Source organism: Lactuca serriola, chromosome 4, assembly GCF_051521515.1.
Source record: "Lactuca serriola cultivar US96UC23 chromosome 4, Lser_US96UC23_V15, whole genome shotgun sequence".
NCBI lineage: Eukaryota > Viridiplantae > Streptophyta > Magnoliopsida > Asterales > Asteraceae > Lactuca > Lactuca serriola.
The window spans coordinates 3,183,196-3,207,198 of record NC_136411.1 but is presented as its reverse complement, the minus strand read 5'-3'; the positions used below and the strand labels follow the sequence as shown (position 1 = coordinate 3,207,198).

Genomic DNA, 24,003 nt, shown 5'->3' with positions numbered 1-24,003 from the left:
GTAAGGAGAAAAGTACATATCTTCGATTTCCATGAAAAAGAGCTGGAAATAGACGAGCAAACCTATTTGCTAACTTTGTTCACCTGATGCTCTGATGTGTGCCTCTACTCTCAAAGAGAAGTGATTTGAAGAAATGAAATCAACCCCGATTTGAAGAGCCAGAGAAGCGATTCCCAAAAGATTCCCACATAAATACATAGAGAGAAAGAGATTGTACTCTTCGTTTTTACCTGATTAGGTTTTTTTGGTGTTGTATCGCGTCTTCAATTTGGGGATTCCTGAGGAGCCAATGTTCTTCAGTTGTTTATTGGCGTTTAGGTACCAACTACAGGAGAGTGGAGGAGGGAATGGAGGCGGTAGAGATGTGAATAGGTTGGGGGGAAGGAGAAGAACAAAGCAACAAAGGCTCTTGTTGACTGCTGCAGTTAAGGAGTTGCTCCAGCGACCTCTTGACTGTTCCTATTCTGATCTGGAGAGTGGAGGAGGGAATGGAGGCGGTAGAGATGTGAATAGGTTGGGGGAAGGAGAAGAACAAAGCAACAAAGGCTCTTGTTGACTGCTGCAGTTAAGGAGTTGCTCCAGCGACCTCTTGACTGTTCCTATTCTGATCTGGAAAAAAACGCGAAGCGAAAGGGTAAGGCATATCGGAGATAGAACAACAATAGGTGGGGGCATTTGGGTTATGAAGCCGATGAAAAGCTCAAGGAAAATGGGAGGGGGTTGTTGCCCTCTTGACGGCCAAAAAACCCCACCTCCGGTGGGGGTTTTCTCATTTAAAACTGAAGAAGAAGAAGAAGAAGAAGAAGAAGAAGAAGAAGAAGAAGAAGAAGAAGAAGAAGAAAGGAGGCAGTAACAACAAGTATGGGGGTGTTTGGGTTGCTTATCATCGAGCAAGAAGAAGAAAACATGGTTGGAACAGAGGGTAGCAACATTCTTTTTGTGCTTGAGTTTTCCATAGAGAGAGAGAGATTTATTTTTATTTTTATTTTTTATTTTTTTTAAATCTAAAAATAAAAAAAAAAAGAGATAGAGAGAGAGAGAGAGATTTATTTTATTTTTATTTTTTTAAATCTGAAAATCAGAAAAAAAAAATAAGAAAAAAAGAAAATCATATTAACAAGGTCAAATTCGTCATTTTGAAAAAAATCAAAACAAATTGGACCAAACAAGCAACAAAATGAAAACTTTGGACCTCTCGTGCTAGTCAAAACATTTTTGGACAAAAGTAGCAATTTAGAGCAAACTATAGGGACCATTTGTGCAGTTTAGTCTTACCTTTTTATACAACTTTTCATTGGATCCACGAAATGCTAAATTATGTTTAGCAAGAAACTTCACTACTGCAATGATTCTCAAAAGGACTTGTTTCTAGTAATCTCTTTCTTTCTTGAATTGCTCGTATTGAACTTTATCAATTGTTTCATTCAAGTTCAATCTTTTACGCATATCAAACCACTTATTCCTATTTGTAAGATGATCGAATGAAATTTTGTGTTCTTTAACCCTAGTGGTAACATGGTGCCAATCTGCATAACCTTCACCATCCAATCTACCCTTTGAAATCCCTTTTCTAAATACTTTACAACAGAAACAAAATACATTGTCTAGCTCTATCGAATATACTAGCCGTTCTCTATCACAATTCTCCAAATTTGGTAAAGTTCTTGTATATAAAGCTGCAGAAAATTGTCTACCAAATTTATCGTAGGGACCATACATAATACTATTATCTCTTTTAAGACTTTTCTTGACCAAAATTTTAATCTCCTCATAATTAAGTTTTTCCCACCTTCTTGGATCATATATATATATATATATATATATATATATATATATATATATATATATATATATATATATATATACCAACAAGCTCTTTAACGGGCTCTTGCTTATCTGCCTCTTCTACTTTTATATGCTCTTGTTCTTCAACGTGCTCTTCAATGTGCTCTTCAATAGGTTTTCTATGGATAAACTTATCTAAAGCATTGGTGTCAACCTTTCTCTTTTCTTCATCTAGTTTTTTTTTTTAACGTTTTTGACTACCGGATGGTTGTTTAGACTTCATCTCTACAATTTTACAAACAATAAACATAATTTGATTCTTTAAACACTTCGGTTTTTGAATTCCAATTTCTGATAAACAATTATACAATAAATATAATCTCATAATTTAATTTCGATTTCTAATAATCAATTTCAGAGTCATTCATTCAACATTGTGAATCAGTCAATCAGATTTCAATCTCATAATATGACAATATGACATAGTGACAAACAATTAAACATTCATGAATCTAAAAAATTAAGCAGTTAAAGATAAACAATTAAACATACCATGAATCTGAAAAATTGATAATCTATTTATTCTATAAGACTATAATTCATTCACACATTCAACTATTCAAGTATGTTATTGAATTGACAATTATAATTTACAAACTTATAATCCTTAATTCCTTATTCCTCATTCCTTAATTTCTCAATCCTCACAATCTATTACATATTTACATTATCTGTAATTCTGTATTACTGGTTAACACTAAGAATCAAGAAGACAAGAACGAAGATTGAAGAATTATTGATAAAGTGTTAACAGGATAAATAGATAATCGACCATCACCTATCTCTCACAGTATCGCATGCCGAGGCCTGATGTCTGATGCCCACTGATTTGCTGATTGACGTCACTGCAGTCTGGAAGGCTGCCATCGATTTTTTTTAACGAAAACGAACACAACGATGATTAATCGTATGATCGCTACTGGGTGCTGGCTTCGGTTTGACGTTGGTCGTTGTTGCCTGGTACTTCCGATGATGTTGAATTGATTGGGAAGTTGGGCTGAAAGATAAAACAATTTAAAAAAATGGGCCCCTTAAATTTGTGAGCCCTGTTCCATTGCCCCTCTTGCACTTGCCCTAAACCGGGCCTGATTAAGGGCAGACCAGCCTTGCGTTGAAGGCCAATAGACTCAGTCGGACTAGCTTTATGCTAAAGGACAAAGGAAAGTGAACCAGCTACATGCTGAAGGCTATATAGGGCGGACCAACTATATGCTAAAGGCCAAGGTGGGGACCATCTATAAGCTAAAGGCCAATATGTGTATACATTGTATATATGTTACGGTATGTGGTATTTTGAGGGAATGCACTAAGTCTCGACTTACAGTTGGTGAACAACTGATTTTCAGGTTGTTCTTCGGATCGAGAAAAAGCTCACGCATAATTGTACTCGTATCGAAGGCATTTGTTTTAAGACTTCTGCTAAAACTATTTTTAAATAAATGTATGACGATAGGCTTTGTAATACAATGGGTTGTAACTTATATTTTAATAAATAAAATGAAAAATTTTCCTTGAAAATTCAGGACGTTATAGGTTATAAGGAATTGATAGTAGCCTATAAGTCTAGTAGGATAGTTAATGGTTGGAACAACAACTTAGAAAGCTGTAAATCTAATTTTAGAGGTTTATATACTAACACTCAATTTGAATGTATGTTTATTGATTAAACAGCATGGATGATATAGATTTAGTTGTGTAACTATTTTAAATCTTACTATACATGTAACACTCACTAAGCTCGTTGTATCTTACCGTTTTCTATGTGTGTGACTTTCAAGTTCAGGTAGACTTGTAGAAAGAGGTGGAGTTAGTAGCATTTGATTTGGATTCTTACACAAGATTATTGTAAGATCATCTGGATAACTATTTATACTGATTTGTAATATGAATGTACACCAAATTTGTTATGTTTCATGGTTTATAAATGAAAATTTTGTGTGTACTTAGTATTAAAAATCAGGGCTTTACATAACACAACCACATCTAACTTCATTACTCTCTCATCATGTATTATATTTGAGTTACACATAAAACTTTAGAAAAATACATCTAACTTCATTACTCTATCATCATGTATTACGATTGAGTTAAACATAAAACTTGAGAAAAATACCAAGTTTGAAATTACTTATATAACTTTTTGTTAGTAATGTTAAAAAGCATTTGTATTCGAAAATCTAAAAAGTCAAATTTCAGGTGGGATTTAATATGAGAAAAGTAACAAAAGGAGGGTATTTTGGTCCAAAACAGAAGGTTATAATATTTTTTTGGAATTTTTTTCCTTCTACACCTACGACTTGGATTTCCATTTTTCAATTACAAATTACTGTTTTCAATTAAAAACAGCGATAAATATAGGAAGGAAATTAGACTATGTGATTATACTAATTATATGGTAACACATGCCATTTTTTGACCGTTATGCCCCTGGTCATTTAAAGTTTTTTTTCATTGTTTTGGCTTTCACTTTGTTTTTTTTGTTTGTATTTTTGTCATAGTAAAAAATACGCAGCTCATAAAGTTTTTTTTGGCTATCACAATATTTTTTTACCAAAAACGACAATGCACTTTAGTTTTTTTTAAAAATAAAAGTCGTGTGTTTTTTAGTATTAATCGGGTTTGTTATAGATTGTCTTATCACTGAATCTAACAAATTAGTTTGAATGGTTATAGGAAACGAATGAGAAGAAATTGAAGCTTTGAAAAGGCATCAAATGACACTTTTGGGTAAGCAACACAATATATTTATCTGTTTTTTAATCGAGTTAATGTCATTTTTTTCATTTGTTTTGGTCTGATGTTTGTCGCAGGAGGAATTAATTATCCATGGAAAGTGTCTTTTGCTTCAACTTCCATTGAGATAAATATGCCTAGAGATGGTATGGCGATATCTTATGTAGAGTGTTGTGGATTATTTTATCTCAACTTATTCATAATTTTATTTTTTCTATTAAATGATATGGATACTTTTGTACATGCGAGTATATGGAACATGATAAATAAAATATTTTCCCATCTTTATACTTCTAATCTTTCTTCGTGTATCGATCTATTGTATTGTAAAAAATAAAATGACAGAATTGTCCCTAATATGAATTAATGTTACTTTTTTATTTAGATTACATTTACTCTTTTATTTTGATTGTTAATGTTGTTTTTCTGTTTGTTTTTTTAGAGTAAATAAGCCAAACTGTCTGCAGGAGACAAAATTACCATTTTGCCCTTTCTTCATTTGTATGTAATTTCAAAGAAATACCTTTTGGAGCCATCCAGTGCGGACTACCCTTTAAGGAAAGATCACTTGAATGAGCAGAAAGCTGTAAAGTCACAAAAGGGATAACAGATAACTATTAGGACACATAGAACACTTTTTTTTTTCCTTTCCTTTATTATTAATTAATATAATATTGATAACTGATAAATATATAATATAAATTATTTTTCAACTCACATGTTTTGCTAATCCAAAGTCTGCTACCTTCACTACCCCGGATGCATCAACGAGCAAATTTGCTCCTTTAATATTCCTATAAATATAATAGAGATATATCATCTACTTATAGTTGCAATTATCAATATGTATGTCAAGAGAAATAAATCATAAATCAATATCAATAATAATAATCACCTGTGAACTGTTTTCTTGATGTGTAAGTAAGCCAACCCTGAGAGAATATGACGTGTGAAATTTCTAACTACAGATTCTGTTATTTTGTGGCGGAATGTGTGCAGAATTTTATCACTGCGATGGATTCTTTTAAGTTGAATATGGTGGCTGTTGATCAAGTTTTTCCTTTGCTTTCTGATTTGTCGGTGTCGTTGAACAAATTGTCGATTTTGCCCCCGGATTTTGAAGGGAAGGTCAAGATGAAGGAGTGGCTTGGGAGGTTGGCGAAAATGGGGGCGGCTGATGAGTTGACTGAACATCAGTCCAGGCAACTGCATTTTCACTTGGAGTCTTCCTATAATTCTTTTATGGCTGCATTGCCTACTGATGGGACATGATTTTCACTCATGTAATTTTCTAAAATCCTTGGTTTTTTATTATTCTATAATCTATTTGGTGGTTTGAAAAATGAAATTGCAGGAATTACCAGTGTGCTTCACTCTTTTTACCAATGTACTTTTTTTTACCCATGAGTAAAAAATAAAGTACATTGCTATTATGGGTATAAAATATAAGTACATTGTCTATATTGATAAAAAGAGTAGTCAATTGCTATTCCTTGCAATTTGCCCTTTTAATTTGAAGTCATTAAGACAGAATGGCAAAGGTCGGCGACTTCTTCACCCGATTTCCTGCAGTAGTCCTTCATGGACGTAGTTGTAAAGAGGTATGTCGTATATGTCGTATATGAGTTTTTTAGTTTCTTTCATTTCATAAAAATTTATAAATTTCTGAATGAATCCTAATTGACTTTACTTTTTGTCACTTCGAATTAGATATACAACCTGAAAGAAGAAAAAATAAAATGACTCAGCGCCAACGGCCACGCATGATTCTCATCTAGTTTAGTATTTGTTTACCGTAAGTTTGTATTTCATCTAATTGATTAACTTGCGAGATAAAATGTAAAACAATCTTGGTTTATAGTGTATAATGTCTAAACAAAAAGAAAATAAAATAAGACTTATTAATAGTTTAGTAATTTCGAATATCTGAAATCTACATCTGAGAATTCAGATTGGAATTTGAATATCAATATCTCCACTGCCCAAAATTTCAGTACCTATTTATGTTTATTTAAATCATTATTAGCATTATCTTAAATTATTGTCCAAAATAAAATTATGCAAATATACACTGTTGTCATATGTAATTTGATTTATTATTTAAATTTATGATTTATTTGAATCTGACTAATCATATAGATAGTAAAATTTCATATAGAAGGATAAGACTAATAAGTACTGCCGTCAGATCCGAGATGTCCCGAACGTACGACCACTCTACAAGAACGGGGAGGTATGCGGCTTTCAACGACGAGGTGCCCTTCTTTAAAGTAAATAAAAGAAAGGAATCGAAGAATTGAAGTGGCCATATCGAAACTGAAAAGGTTAGGTTTCGAGCTAGAGCCCAGAGGGTTACGAATCACGATGGGGCGGAGAAAGTTGGAGATGAAGCAAATCGAAGACAAGAATAGCAGACAAGTGACGTTTTCAAAGAGGAGATCAGGGTTGAACAAGAAAGCGTGGCAGCTTTCCGTTCTCTGCGATGTCGCCGTCGCCGTCGTCGTCTTCTCCTCCAGTGGCAAGCTCTATGAACACTGCAACGGCGGTACAAACAGGTCAGCCATCGTTTTGTATTATATTCAAATATGATATGCATTTTTCGTTACCCTTTAATTTAGTTTGTGCTCTATACTGCTTCATGTACGAAGCAATACGCTTTAGTAAGATAAATGCGCTATATATCTGCAATCGATCGGAATGAAGATATATAGGGCATAATTATATATATTTAATTATGTAGCAGAGATATACTAATTGATTGCCTCATAATTTCCTGTCTTATCTAAAATCTCAAATTTGTGAAGAGTTGGGAGTCGGTTTCGGTCATCTGAGTCATAGTCAAGCTTTTTTGCATCGGACATGTAGTGGTAAAGTTGACTATGGATTATTTTTTCTGAGTAAATTGTATATGTTCACTCATGTTCAATATGTGCACAAGTAATTATTTTCCGGTTCATTGTTTAGGCATGTTTTTTGTTAGAAGTTTGCAACTTCCAAGTATTAATTAATAGAACATATTTATGAATTAGTTTAATATATATGAACTTTGATAAAGGTTTTCTTTATCTTGCAAGTTAACACGACTTGGTGTTCTGTGATGTAAAACAATTATAACTACTAGTTAAATGAGACCTCGAAGGCTGGAAGTGGGATTATGTTTTTGCCCTAGCATAATTTTGATACAAACTTACAATATTCATTATGACCTTAATTTATGTTTGTTTTATTTTATTTTTTTATTTTTTTGAACGGCAAATCTAACCTACTCCTACTAAACTACTCTTAATACCACCTAGGTCCCAGACGGGACTTGAACCCTCAACTTAAAAGAGGAAGGACTACAACTGGTACTGCTAAGCTAGAATCTCTTTCATACATACCGTTCTATTAGGCAAAGTTGAACTAGAAAATATTGTTATTGTCATAGTATTAGATTGGAAGAAATAGTTATCCATCCTAGTTATGAGATATTCATTCTTGTAATTTCTTTTGTTTCTAGAAATTTTTAATCTATAATTATTTAAGTATTCTATTTTGTAAATTTCTATTGATTAATATTAATATAAGTGTTATGAGCATTAGTTATATCAAATTTAATTATTATAAGTAGTTGATAAGTGTATACTAACTGATTATGTATGATAAGTTGTTGGTGGAAGTCTGCTGGTTTTATTTATCTTGTTTTGGCAATTTCTCTAACAAAAAGAATTTGAAACTATTTAAAAAAAAATAAAGAAGATTGGTGAAAGGAAAAAGAGATTTTTGAAGAAGCTTAAAATTTTCGAAAAAGTTCATGATTTTCAAAATGAGATAAAAATTTTCAAAAATATAATTTAAATGATTTTTAGAAAAAAAAAACATACTTATGTCTCTTCACAAATTTTTGAAGAAAATATCAAACCTTAAATAGAAGACACCACTTTGAAAATAAGGGTTCTTCGAAATCTTTCATTTAAAAAGAATATAGATTCGAAAATTCCAAACACCTTGATTTTCGAATAACATGGTTATATCATGCAAATTATTGAAACGTGGTTGTTATGTAAGATAGGCTTTCTTTTTGTGGTTGTTGAGGTCAATATCTCATAAAAAATTTGTAATGTTATTTAAAGAAAAAAAAATGGTATGTTGGTTCTTTGTTCTTGCAAATAACCCTTCTTTTTAAATGTTAAAAACTATTAATTTTATAAATTTTGATTTTAAAAAAATGCATAAGTAAAATGTTAATTAAAGACTATAATCAAAATACTAAATAGATAAGATGCACATAATTAAATAATGTAACATCCATCATATGTGCTAGTTAAAGACTTTTTTTTAGTAGATAAACATCTTTTTTTAAAATTGGATTTCCAAAGTACTCATACTTTTAGCATCAAAGTTGCTAAAAGAAGTTTATATAAGAGAACATATCAATCATGATGAAAGGTAAGGTTCACATCAGTGGCTATTGTTATATATAATTCAAAAGTCATACATCTTTATCTCATCCGATGCTCATATTGTCACTACACTTTTCATTTGTACAACACATCAGCAAAAGTCTAGTTAGCAAACACTTGAACAAAAATCATCTCATCAAGTAGGGACATTTAGTCATCGTCAAAATTGTTAATGGTAACAAGAGTGTTTTCGGTTTCCACCATATCATCTTATATTGAATATTCAAATGTCATCAGTATCATTAATAATGAATAATTATGTTCTATATCAAAATCATAAAATGTGAAAAGTATGTTGTTATCTATAATGAGAAAAGTAAGTCAACACAATCAACCCATTAATCTTAAGTAGGTCATGACCAAAATGTGAACTATGTAGTGTAAATCACCACCACAAACACTTCCTTTTAACTCAAGAAGGTAAACGAACTTGTATTAATGAACCTATGCTAAAATATAACTATCCTCGAATCATATGCTCAAAATTACTTAACATTTATTCCACCTTATGTTTTGACAATGTTCATTTTAATTTTGTTCGTTTCTTCTATGTAGATTTGTTTTTCTTCACTTAAAGGCCTTATACAAATCGATCCTTAACCTCTCGAAAGTTGATAGTTAGTATGATAGCTTGTTTTAGTGTTAATCTGTGCAACTTTTGGAATAGTGAAGCAAATTCAATTAGTAGACCCTTGAGTTGGTTTTGTTGTGAGGGTTTCAGAGCATAATATAATAGGACTAGTATGCTTAGAGATGGAAAAGGGGCCGGGGAATACCGGGGACACCAATCCCCATCCCCGAATCCTCATCCCCATTGGGGAATATAAATGAATCCCTGTCCCCAACCCAATGTGGACCGGAGGGGAATCGAGGATTTTTTTTACTATTTTAATACGATAACTTTGTGTAAAGAAAAACTATAAATATCAATTTTAGCAAACATAAGTTTAAAGATTTTTACAAAACATAGAAATATTATAGATTGCATAAAAACTATAAATAAATTTACTACCAATTTAAATATATATATGGAAAATCAAATGGAAAAAGGTGATCAGGCTAATATTTGAGGTAACAATAGATAAATGGAGAAAAAATTGTACACGAGGTTAATTACATCAACGAAGAAGAAAAAGTATAATTTCAACTATGTAATTACTAATACGTGGGTTACTTTGATCAAATTTTAGGTATTGTAAATTTACTATAAAGATAGGATTTGTATTATATATATATATATATATATATATATATATATATATATATATATATATTATTTAGTTAGTTTTGATCATAGGGGTTATATGTTGCTTTGTAACTTCTAGAAGGTTCCATGATTCTAGAATCAAATCTGGTGTGTTTGTTAGTTAAACATGACATCAATTAATGTTCTTTGCCAATCAATTCTTAATATGCAATCCAAAGGTCCCAAATGGTAAACAATATCAACCACACACATAAATGGGCCAAATAAGAGTTATACTCCTTTACTATGCTCGTCTATGTTGCCTAAGCATATACCCAAGGGCTTAATAGTGTTGCTCTCTAGATAGAGGGCCTTGTTTACTTTTCTTGAGAGGAAATTGTATGTAGAGGAAATTGGACCAAATTTTGCTTTGTAACTTCTAGAGGAAATTGAACCAAATTTTGTACCTTAGTTTTCAATCCCCTTTGAATTATTCTGATTTCTTGTTTTTATTAATGATTCGGGATTAGTGCAAAGAGTGCTTTGAATTCCTTTATATATACTTCGATATCACATTCATTGAATATGGAGCCTAACGCGTCATTAGCGTTCCTTAACTTTGTCATATTAAACCTTTTTATTAGTTTATTCTACAATTTAACACAAACAATTTAGGGATGATTGATTAGGATTTTGGTAAATTAGTTAAGTGTAGCCCTATCCATACAAATTTAAGCGGGTTTTAGTTTCTATGAGAGGGGAATTTGATGTACCTGTAGAAGTACAAATGGCTTTATCATCCACATGGGTCTACACCATCAAATATTAGGAACTTCACCTTCGACATGGAGAACATGTCATCCTCGAAAGTGATCAACCATGAGGAACTGAATGAGTCAAAGACTAGAAGTTTTTCAAGCTAATTAACCACCAGGAGTGGAGTTCATCGATTACAAGATCAGAGAAGTGTAATTCATCTATGGTATCAGGTTGGATGAGTTTCTCATAAGATCCCAGGTGCCCCATCATCATCTTATCCATTTATTTCAAAACTTCATTAATGATTTTTATCAGAGTGCACAATGTCAATGAGGTCGTTCATCTAGGTAGAGTTACTCGAGTCTTTTTCCTGAAGTGTAACACACCATCTTTTATACAAATTAAAACCATGAAAAGTAGACAACATTTGCAATAATGTCTTTTAGCATTACCAAACTTGGTCACACCAAAAATATTTTTGGACGTTAGGTCTATAAAGGGGGTTACAGCCAATATAAAAAACCATAGTGAATCATATTACAATTACAAATGTCTAAGTAAAATACGTAATTGTCTAATTAAGCTTCTCACTTTCAAACTTCCAAAGGTCCATCTTCAACTAAGGATCAAAAAGTCGACCTATTAGGAATACATTTTTCAAATCTTAGGTACTTGAAGATGGAATACATGGCGATTTAAAAACTACATGGGTTTTAGACACATGTATCTTCATCAAAATATAATGAGAAATCTTACTTTTAATAATAAAATGAAAATCTTTACCTGTCCAGTGAAATTCCTAATGTAATGCATGACCACAAACCAAATGCAATATTGAGTAATTAAAACTCGAACGCCAGGCCTTCCCGACTTCATTAGTTTTATTTATTTCCACTTGGTTATGTACATAAACTCTAATCACAGTTTTGATACTTTATGTATAGATTCTTTATTTATACATAAAGTCTAATCACAATTTTTATACTTTATGTTTACTCGTCACTAATAAACAGATGAGATCAATTTATCATGATATCATACTATAGAGATATACCTCATGAAGGGTGGTACAACTAGAATCTTCAAGGTCCCTTCTTTGAAAATCATGTGTCTAGACCAAAATATCAAGCTAAATGCAATCTATTGTATGCATAAGCACATCTATTCTTTTATGCAAATTTCAATCATATAACATGTGATGCCATGAATAAAATTATTATCATAAGAGTTTGCATAACATAAGAAACATTCATAAAGTCTCAATCTAATAATGGAAGACATGATCTACAAATAACATCAAAATAATCTAAATCATATTCAAGCTTTTACCTATCATAGTCAAGTGTATCAACAAATTATACTTTATAAGAAATATTCATAAAGTCTTAATCTAATAATGGAAGACATGATCTACAAATAACATAAAAATAATCTAAAACATATTCAAACTTCTACCTATAATAGTCAAGTGTATCAACAAATTATACTTTCATCAAATACAATTCAAGAGTATCATAATATTTTTTTTATATGCTACTATTCAAGAGTATCAAAATACTTTTCTTTTATTAAATATCATTCAAGATTATCAAAATACTTTATTTTTTTCAACTACTATTCAAGAGTATCACAATACTTTCTTTTTATCAAATACTATCTAAAAGTATCAAAATACTTCATTCTATACTAAAACTATTCAAGAGTATTAAAATACTTTATTTATACCAAAAATATTTCAAAAGTATCAAAAATATTTTGCTTTTATCAAATACTATTCCAAAGTATTAAAATACATTACTTTTCTCAGATACTTTATAACTTTATAAAGCAGTTTATGACAATTACTTCTACTTATATCACATATCCCAAAAGGAAAAAATCCACATGTACTCACCTTTTGTAGTTAGTCTCAACTAACTACTATTATTTCCCTTGTCCTTGCCTTGTGCCATTGTTCCAACCTTCCTTTGATCTTATTCAATAGATACAATATACTTGTTTAGCAATTCACAAGTTTGTTCCAACAATACTATACCATTATTCTCATATTTTCCCATTATTGTCCCTCACTTCTATAACATCGCTTTGCAGTGTTATAATTGCAAAATCTAAGTGCTAGTGTGATTTACACATTAAATTTAACTCATAATAAGCTAACTCTAATAACAATCATTTAATCCATAATTAAAGTTGAACTTCCATTTATCAATGACCATCGCCTAAATCATTATATTGAATACCAAATACAACTCGTTACATGTTTATTTTACCTAATGCATCGCTATTTATATCCATTCCAACATTCCAAACAATTGTCCAAAACTATGGTTAATGTTATAATTCTCCTTTCATCAATTTTCATGATTCAATCTCCATTATTGATGATTTAATGGTTCTTGACCAAGTGCTATAAATCAGTAATTTAAGCTTGAATAATATGTTATTGTTACAACCAGACATGTTAATGAAGAGTTTAAGATCATTTACATTTGATCGTTTTTTGTGAAAAAGCTTGATTTTGTTTCCATTCTTCTAACCTCCTTTTTTGCCTCAAAGCAAAAATCTAAAATTACAACTTTGGTCAAACATACAAGTCTTAAAAAGTTCTAGTGAAAATGGGTTGTAATGAGCTATAATCTTAGAGTCAAAGATTCTGGCCGGTCGACTAGAGCAGACCAAGTAGATCTAAGGATAAATGGGCATGAACCGAGCTAAGCTATTGGCAAAACCTAATTAGTAACTCAGACCGAGGAAAAAACAATCCCATCTTGTGTCCATAACTCCAAATGAGTTGATTCTTTTTGCTACTTCTTCATATTTATATTAGCTACACATTAGAATCAAGAAACAACTAATAGGGAGTACTGAAGATTGAAATTTACTATCAAAATTCAAGGGGTATACTTATACAAACCGAATACATCTATGAGATTTTTGTTTTTTGATTTCCTCATGCTTTCCAAGTCTTATCTAATGCTTGTGTAATGTTTCTTGATAGTTTCCATGTATGACTTCCAAGTCCCAACAATAATTCTATCATATGCTCATTAATTACACAATTTCAAACCATAGTTAATTATTATGTATCTTTTTCCAAATATAGCAACCTACTTTGCTATTTTTTCATATTCATGTCCAAACCCTAAATGCTTTGCACCATTTTACCTCTAATATATCATAACATGTCTAAATATAATATATACAACAATATAATACATAAGACATGTTTGGCACTATTTTCTAATATATTGTCCCATTTTGCATTATTTTACTAGATCCTTGCATATAACTGTTGTTTTCCTATCTTTTTAGGACTTCAAGGTTCTAATAGGATTGTTATACTTGAAGGTAGGTTTAATGATGAGACCTTGATAGGACCTCACTCAAATACAACAATAAGAATAAGAACAAGGAGTTACTAATAATTTCTAAAAGATGATATTAATGATTCTTCCACATTTGAGATGTGGAAAACTCTCTAAGGGTCGTAGACCTTTTACAAAATTCTTCACACCTATAACAAGGGAATAAACTAGCTATAAATACTCTTAAAGTTTGAACCACCAAGTAGACATGACAACAAGACCACAAAAGTTGTCCCCCAATCAAAATTAGCCAACCTATAGAGACAATGGGAGTGACATAATTATTTAGAATCTTAAAGCATAACAGATGATCTCCAGCCCATTCCACGGAGCTAATTGGTTGCTGTCACAGGTCCCATGGTGGAACCTGCTTTAGGATCTCCCATTCTTCTATAAACTTGAGTTAGTGGGGGTTTATCAATATCATCTACCCAAACTTTCACATTGACCTCAAGGTGAAAATCAAGGAATTGCTCCATTAAGTTGGAAAAGTCTTATGTTAACGTATCCCTCAGAGGAAACGTCAAAAAAAGAAGTCAAAACTAATATCGGGCCTAGCCAGAGCTGAACCGAGTCGGACCAAGTCCGAGACCAAGGTCGGATCTTCGCCAGCGCGAATGACACATGCGTGACGATTATGGTTCAGAGCAGCGCTATAATCTCCTCACCAAGGAATAACACCCCAGTGAGCATGGGACCATTCAGAGCGTCCCACGTGCTCATCAGACGATAGCAACGATCTCCGTAATAACTAAAAAGATCCTCTTCTAGCCAATGAGGAGAGGATGCAAAAAGGGCGTGACGAAGGATCTTCTGGTAGGAGTTTGCCATGTTACGCCCCACGAAGAAATGTCCAACAGAATCAGTTAGGCCCACATACCTCTCAAACCAGGTATAAAAGGACCCTTCTTCCTCGCAAAGAGGGAACATAACTTTTTTTCCTGTGAATACATTTTCTCTTTTAGTACATACACTGACTAGATCGTTGGAGCTTCGTCCCTGGAGCCCCTCTCGGACATCGACTAACGATCTATCTTCCTTTTTTGTACTATGATATCAGGAGAAGGCATCTACACGAAACCCACCGACAACCTCAATACCACCGTCTCCAGCATATCACAACATCTTCCCAAGTTGGCTCCACCTCGAACAATCCTTCCCATTGGATTAGAACTTCAAGCTCATTTGTGTGGTTTCCTTTCCTGTTTCGTATTCCTTTGAGGGTCTTCACCGTTAACTTAAATTCAATATCCAGGGGTACTAGGTGCATTGTATTTCTGATATCATTTCAGGAACTCTAAAAGCAGGGTGAAGTTGTGATACATGAAAGGTAGGAAGAATCCTTGTTGATGGTGGCCGCATGAGTTTGTAGGCAACTTTTCCAATCTTCTTCTTAATCTTAAATGGTTCATAACGCCTTCTAGCTAAGCTTTACTGTATATAAGGTTTTAGTTTCAAATAAACTAAATCCCCCTCATGGTAATTCTTTTCAGCCCTCTTTTGATCAGCCTGGAATTGCATTTTTGATAGGCTCTTAAGAGGTTCGTCCTTAGATCATCAAGAATTGCGTCCCTGTCTTCTAACATTCTATCAATGGAATCGACTATAGTAGATTGCCATCTCACCCATATAAAGCCTTGAACATGGTGCATTTTGTTGTTGAATGGTATGATGAATTGTATCAAAATTTTGCCCATGATAACCATTTGGCCCAACACCTCAGTTTTTCTGAACGCAAACATCTTAGATATGTTTTGAGCACTTGTTTACCACCTCTGACTGACCATTTGTTTGTGGGTGGTAGGCGGTGCTTCATTTCAGATCCACCCCATGAAGTCGAAAGATTTCTTGCCAGAATTGACTCACAAAAATCCTATCCCTGTCATTGTCACTGATTATAGATATGGATAGACCATGCAACCGGACGACCTCCTTTATAAACTTGTCATCTATGGTTGCAGCAGAAAAAGGATGTCGAAGTGGGATAAATTTGCCATATTTACTCAACCTATCCACCACCACCCACAGGGTATCCCAACCCTTGGATCTCGGAAGGCCTTCGATGAAGTCCATCGTGACTTCATCCCAAGTTTGCATAGGGAAGGGAATGGATTGAAGAAAACCAACAGGTGAGTTATGAGGGTTTTATTTTTATGGAAGACTTCACATTTTTTTAATATACTCTATTATTGTAGTTCTCATTCCGGACCAGAATACCTCCGCAATGGCTGCATTGTAGGTTTTCTGCTCTTCAGAATGACCTCTGATTGGCGAATCATGATATTCTGTAATGATCTCGGGAAGAAGATGAGGTTTAGGTGGTATCACTAGTATCTCTTTGAAGAGTAAATTCCCTTAGAACACAAAAATTCCCTTATGCAACTGTGGGTCTTCAATCAAGTATGCCTTCATTTTGGTTAGAAGGTCATATCTTGCTATTTCTTCTTTAGGTTTGTCCCGATTTTTCCAGAACCACATGCTTAAAGAATTGTAGCTTGTGACAAGATCTTTTCTTGAGATGGCATCCGCTACACGATTGCTTGCTTCAGGACGATAAATAATGCCAAACGTGAATTCCATTAATTTGGTCACCCACCTTTGATACTCACTCCTGATGACCTACTGTTTGAGGATTTACTTGAGACTCAATTGATCGGTTTCCACCATGAATCTTCTCCCTAAAAGATATGTTCTCCATTTAAGCATAACCTTAACGATCGCCATCAATTCTTTTTCATAAATTGATTTCATTCTAGCCTGTTCCGAGGCTACTGATGTAATATTTTATTAGGTGGTTTTCCTATGTCAAATCTTCCCCGAGACCGAACCCCGAAGCATCCGTTTCCACCACAAAATTCTTCTTGAAATCCAACATGTTTAAAACAGGGACATTTATCATAGCAGTTTTGAGGCGTTGAAATGCTTGTTCGGCTGTATCACTCTACACGAAACAGTCTTTTTTAAGCTAGTCCGCCAAGGGTGTAGCAATTCCTGCATAGCCCTTAACAAACTTGCGGTAGTAACTCTTGAGGCCTAAAAAGCGCATTAATTCCTTTGTGTTCTTTAGATTCGGCCACCTACCATTGCCCTTACTTTGGACCCCTCAGCCTATACTCCAAGAGTTGAGATTTCATGTTCTAGGTATGACACCTAGGGTTGTCCCAATTCTCACTTTTTAAGATTAAGAAGTAAGATGTTTCTTAGAGGATTTCTAAGGTTTTTGTGAGGTGGGACTGTAGGTTCATGTCCCACACTCCACACAACACTCATGTATGTATATGAAATCAAAGTTGCAACAAATGGAAGGAGATGGAGAAGTTTTCCAATTTTCTTTTTATCTGATACGCCAAAAGAGAAAATACTACACCTATTTAACATACACCACATAAAAGAAAAAAGCTAAAAGATAGCAAAACATGTGAGACTAATGAGGTGGCTACTAAGCCACATTATTTTCTCCAAACTTGGTCAACTAAAGACCAGGTTGTCTGTTGATCCGAATCCACCAGTGACACATGATATACGACCCGCTCGCTCGTTAACCCATTAAACAAACCGATTAACCCAACAGGGACTTGTGTATCTCCTTACTAGTACTATATATGAGAATGTCATCGAAAAACACGAGTATGATTTTCGAAGTTAAGGGTGGAAAACGCCGTTCATCAAAAGAGTGGAATGTAACCGAGGCATTCGTGAGCCCGAAGGGCATGACTTTGAACTCGTAATTACCATCGTGAGTTCTAAAGGTGGTTTAAGGGATGTCTTGCACCCGAACTCGTATTTGATGGTAACATGATCTAAGATCCAACTTGTTATAAATCACCGATCCATGTAGCTCGTCAAGTAATTCATCAATGACCAGAATACGAAACTTGTCGGGAATCGTCGCCCTGTTGAGGGCCCTATAATTAACACATAACCACCATGATACGTCTTTCTTTTTCACTAAAATGATTGGGCTAGAGTAGGGACTGTTAGTTGGCTGAATGATATTTGCTGTTAGCATGTCTTTGATCATTTTCTCAATCTCTCCTTTATGGAAGTGGGTATCTATACGATTGCGCATTGATGGGAGGTGTTCCTTCTGTTAATATGATCTGAGCATTAGATCATTGTGGGAACTTGATAAAGACCCTTGAATTTATCCAAGACCTGTTTTATGAATGTGGGAACTTCTCTTGGAGATGCAAGAGTTTTTCCCAAAGCTCATTATCCCTGAAATTTCACCCATTGATCTCCCATATTGAACTCAATTGTTTGATTCATCCAACTGGTTTAAATGGTTCCAAGAGTTTGTAACCATTTCATTCCAAATATGACATCATATTGAACTCAATTGAACTAGTGATGTTGGGCTTGAGTCCCCTGTGATGAACGTCACCATGGTTACCGGTTCAGAAAAGTCATCTAAACACGCCGACAATTCAATGAATCGACGTATATAGTCACCTATCGTCCTGGTTTGCTCAAGCGAAACCCATTGTTCATATAGGTTCCTCCACGAAGAGACCGAAAATTGTGGAGAAAAAGAGATTTCATACCTTCCTAAGTGTCGATCGTTTTCTGCTTGTTGGACCACCGGAACCAGGATAGGGCGTCTCTGCTAAGGCTGAGAATGTCGGCCTCTACTTGTTCCTCGTTGATGAGTTTATAGATTGCAAAGTATCTCTCAGCTTGCACGATCCAACCATTAGGGTTTGTACCATCAAATAGAGACATATCGACCTTATGATGTTTGTAATCAAAATCTCCCTCTCCATATGTATGTTCCATCAAAGGAACCAAAAACCAACCCAGAACCTCCACCCCCGGACCCTTGTTAGACCTCCCTCGAATCCAATGTTCTTCATTTAGGGGTTTGAGTTAGGTGTTACCAAACCAGAGTTGTTGACTTCAGAGCTTTTACCTTTATCCATCTTCCCTAGTATTAGATCCATCTTTCTTCAATGGTTCTTGAGGTCTTTTTTTTGCCACACATGTGTTCTTCCCAAAACTAGCCATGCTTTGATACCAATTAATGAGACCTTGATAGGACCTCACCTAGGATACAACAATAAAAATAAGAACAAGAAGTTACTGACAATTTCTAAAAGATGATATTAATGATTCTTCCACATTCGAGAGGTGTCAGAGACGTTTTACAAAATTCTTCACACCTATAATAAGAGAATAAAATAACTATAAATACTCTTAAAGTTTGGACTACCAGGTAGACAGTACAACAAGACCACAAAAGTTATCCCCAATCAAAATTGGCCAAACTGTAGAGATAGTGGGCATGACATAATTATTTAGGATACTAAAGCATAACAAATGATTTCCAGCCCATTCTAGGGAGCTAATTGGTTGATGTCACAGGCCCCATGATGGAATTTGCTTTTGGACCTCTCATTCTTCCATAAACTTGAGTTAGTGGGGGTTTATCAATTAATTAAGTCTTATATCTCTTACCTTATTCTTTATACTAGAATTATGTAAATTTCTCATTTTGTCCCATTTTTGGACATAACTAGAGTGCCAATCATGCATTTTGACCTAAATATTCAATCCATCATTTCCTTTTCCACTATTTTCATCATGACGTACATCATAACAAGTTGTAAGCATTGAAGAAAGTAATATCAATAGAAAGTATGATGGTTAGTAATGACAGACTGTGAAAGGAAGAACGGGAGATGTTAAGCTTAGTGAGGGCATAAGATGTGTAAAAGCATTTGAAGTGATCTCACTAACCATGAATGGGTCAACCCAGACAAAAAAGGAGGCTACCAGAAGAGATGATGTTTTAACGAATGTTGTCCGATGAAAATCCTATGTATAGGCTAATTACACATGGTACCCTAGCTATAAATGCCAAGTTAATTCCTATAAATAATGGATTTACAATAACTAAGAATATTCTTTAATTAAGACATAACCAATTGATACACATTGATACACATTTATTGGCTTTGTATCTCAAGCTTGACATTATGTCAAACAAAGCAACCAAGAAAGACTTATTGCCCTACCTTGTCATTCTACCTTTGGAATCTTGAACCCTATTAGCTCTAAAGGTCCCCAACAAAACTTTTGATGATGTATTCACCTTGATTATCAAACTACACACTTTAATTATATTTTTCTCGTTCTCAACAACTCGTTTCCACCTCTTAATGGAGTGAAGACATGATATTTATCTTGTTGAAAATAAACCTATACCATTATGTGATGGAATCAACAGTACTGCGATCTTTCTGTTGATGAAACTATTGTAGATACATCAACATGAACCAACTCCTATCTACTAGCCTTTGGTGATGTCCCCATCTTTGCATGAATAATATTTTTCTATTTGCCGAATACACATGACTCACAGAAACCAACATAGACATTCATTAAAACCGTTGGTTCAACAAATTCAATGCAACCACATCCTCAATAGTTTGATTTTCTCCATTTATATGTACTTCAACATTGTACAAAGTTGTATGTTTATAGCCGAAAGCAATACCTGAGTTTCCATTTGTCAACAACCACTGGAGATGCAAAAGGAAACTACTTGATGAATAAAAGGGAACAATGAAAAAACTAAAAAGGTAGTTAAAATGAAAACACCAATAGGCTCTTAAATTCAGGACTTCTAAATAACCCCAAAACACACTACCAAAAATCGAAAAATCTTCCAAAATTGTAGTTCCTTAAATGAAACCACACATAGAGATTGTTCCATCTCGAGTCTCTCATTATTCAGTATATTGGAACAAGTGGTGTTAGAATGTAAGTTGGTTGTTAGTATGAAATGGTAATGGTATCATACTTGTCATCAGTTTTATGCTAAGTGTGGGGATTTTGGTTCATAGAATGTTGTGGAAGAAGGAATGAGAGATGTCAATGGTATTGGAATATGAAACGGAATTTGACAACCAAAAACAAAGAGATGTAAAATTCCAATTCCAACGTGCAAATTAGTGGCTAATTAATAACTTTATATTCTCTTTTAGTTCGTTGTAATTGAAGACATGAAATACAAGATGAATTTTTCCTAGTTAGATCCCTTACCCTTATGTTTGTATGTTATTATTATATTTGTTGTTTGTACACTAACATTACCTACTGGGGTGTGAGCATCTGCACCAAAGTTTGGTTTTTCTTTCAACCTTACCTGGTACCTGAACATCATCATTTATCCTTTATAGTTTTAGGAATTAATTGCAACAACAGATCTTGTTCAAGTAATGTCGTGGGCTTTATAGTTGATGGGCCACACTTTGGTTTTGGGCTAACTTTTGTCAATAGGTTTAATATTATGGTTGCAATCTAATTACTGGCTATATATGGTTCAGTCTTTAGTCTTTAGTGTGGGGCTTATCCTTCCTTGGCACCAGAAAAGCTATAAATAATACAGCTGTTCATATATTTTTAGGGCTAATTAATTTCCAGAAAAAAATCTGACCAACTTTGAAAACCAAACTTCTTCCAGTTCACTGTACTTTGGTTGACTCATGATCTGCTCCATCAGCAGAAGAAATCCGTTGTTCCGCTACTTCCCACATCACATTATGTTTCTTTAGGCCTTGGGTTCCATTTTTTTAATGCAATTCTGATTGATATTCCAGAAATCCGGATGAGATAGATATATAATGGGCCTACCAGTCTCCTTATTATCTGCATATATAGCCAAAGAACAGTTATACATTCTTGTTATCATTACTCAATATATATACACCTTAGCTTGATGTGGCAATAACTTCTCACCAAGATAAAAATAAAGAAATAACTAAAAGTTTACCTTAAATAGAATTGTGGAACAAATCAATGGACCTAAAATGGTTGATTATCTGACTGACTAGCTATTTATTGTTCAGTGTGGAGGTTATGGTTTCCAGGTATATCATAAAAGCTGCCTTGAGGCAGAAGAGAGAAGCACCCAAGAAGGGGCTTCCCAAGATAATATGGTGAGTAAGTAAGTAATTTGTGCTCTATCATTTAAATTTTGTATTCAGTCTTTTGATCATATTTTTCATTACACAGGAAATTAACAACACGTGTACAAGATTCCAAACATGCAATGAGCTTCTACAGTCAGTAATAAGAAGGTATATACACATATCTATAATATGTGTATGAGTATCTATTATTATATATGGAGGTTAATCCGGCCCAGAGGTTGACTTGACAGGGTTGATGAAGAGGGAAATAAGGTATCTGTGAGTGACATGACAGAGTTAGAGGAGGAACTTATATAATGCTGCTCTTATGCATACACGTTCTAGACATCTGGCTCCCAGTTTAATTGTTCAATCCATCTGGATCTCCTGAATTTGTCTTGTAATTAGTTTTTTGTTTTTATTATTTTGTGGTATATATGATGCTCTGTTCTGTTTATACGTACTTTATATTGGAAAGTTGATGAAAACAGAATTGATGGATGTTTCTTGTATATATATAATGTTTGAGGATTGACAATAAATAATGTTTGTTTGCACAGCCACAGGTAATGATGGAGCGCATATCAAGCTTTCATGAACAGCTGGTATGCATATGGAAATTGTTGATTGTTTTTAATTAAGGTCGGTTTTTATTTTTTACGACCTTCATGGCTCCTTTTTTTTTTTTTTTTTTTTTGTCTCAAATAAAATAAAAATACGATTAAATAGGTGTCTTATGAAGCAAGCTTGACAAAATGCAGGAAAGGAAATTAAGCGAGGAAAAGAAAGAACTGAAGCAGCAGGTACGTACGTAAATATCTTATTAACATGAAAATTGCAAAGATTTTCCTCGGTTGTTTATGTCGAAAAGAAAAGAGCATATATATAGTTTCCATGAAAACATGTCTAGTTTTCATTGGAGATGAAATGCTGTTGACTTACAGTTGCAGGTGGCAAACCAGACAGATGATGTTGAGGACGGTGGTGGTGGAGGAGGTGGTCTGCAGCTAACCAATATTGTTGCCACCACCAGACCACAGATCCACTCCAACAACTTCTAACACTCCCTCTCTTCAAGGATTAACAATTACTTCCTACAAATCAATATAAATATCTTTATATCTATCACCGGATCAGACTCTTTCTTGTGTAGGCTGTTGTTGAAGCACATTAATTTTTTTGTTCAGCAATTAATAAAGTTTATCTTTAATTGTCGACGAATTGAATGAAGCTCCTACAGTTAGTTAGGCGTGCGTCTTTTAGAAAGAAAGCTACGATAACTATCATACATACATATGCCCAGCATCGGAGCTTAATTAACCATGAAGAAACCTCACTCATACTCTTTTTAGTATTATTATTATATATTATTATTATTGGTCAGTGGTCACCCACAGCCATTATTATAATTATAGAAAGTTGTATTAGAGAATGGGGATTTGCCTAATCGAGAACATCTAAACTTATCATAGCAAATCCTATTTTGAATAATGTGGAGATTTTTATAAGTCACGGATATCCACGTAGTCTATAATAAGTATATAATTGGTCCATGTGTCATTACCAGAGAATCATAGCCCAAGACGAAAGTTTACTACTAGGGGGCAAGCATTAATTTGTTTGTTGAGGGATCAAGTATTAGTTGGTTCATGTGTCGTTATGTAACTAAACAACTATATCATTAATTTTTTTATTTTTCCGCTTGAAAAAAACGAAACGGTATAAGAAGTAAGAACTACTATTAAACTATATTTTTTAAT

At 33.7% G+C, this 24,003-nt stretch overlaps 2 protein-coding genes across 11 annotated transcripts; one reads left to right on the top strand and one right to left on the bottom strand.

Annotated features, from left to right (window-relative positions):
* Positions 1-2,474: 2,474 nt before the first annotated feature.
* On the bottom strand, positions 2,475-6,568 carry LOC145100907 (uncharacterized). The gene is made up of 4 exons (XM_079038041.1): positions 5,474-6,568; positions 5,297-5,372; positions 5,102-5,162; positions 2,475-2,842 (listed from the first exon to the last, which is right to left on the bottom strand). The coding sequence occupies exons 1-4, from the start codon at positions 5,788-5,790 to the stop codon at positions 2,688-2,690; spliced, it is 609 nt and encodes a 202-aa protein (XP_078894167.1). The 5' UTR covers positions 5,791-6,568; the 3' UTR covers positions 2,475-2,687.
* Positions 6,569-6,744: 176 nt separating this feature from the next.
* On the top strand, positions 6,745-23,464 carry LOC145100909 (agamous-like MADS-box protein AGL27). 10 transcript variants are annotated; one of them, XM_079038043.1, is made up of 7 exons: positions 6,746-7,133; positions 22,181-22,270; positions 22,347-22,411; positions 22,495-22,643; positions 22,804-22,885; positions 23,005-23,046; positions 23,188-23,464. In XM_079038043.1, exons 1-3 carry the CDS (start codon positions 6,943-6,945, stop codon positions 22,402-22,404), a joined length of 339 nt encoding a protein of 112 aa, XP_078894169.1. In that variant the 5' UTR covers positions 6,746-6,942; the 3' UTR covers positions 22,405-22,411; positions 22,495-22,643; positions 22,804-22,885; positions 23,005-23,046; positions 23,188-23,464. The 10 variants fall into 10 exon arrangements, with proteins under 10 accessions (XP_078894178.1, XP_078894177.1, XP_078894169.1 ...); XM_079038052.1 differs by lacking the exon at positions 22,495-22,643 and having other exon boundaries at positions 6,745-7,133; positions 22,181-22,278; XM_079038051.1 differs by having other exon boundaries at positions 6,745-7,133; positions 22,181-22,278; positions 22,495-22,885.
* Positions 23,465-24,003: the final 539 nt, after the last annotated feature.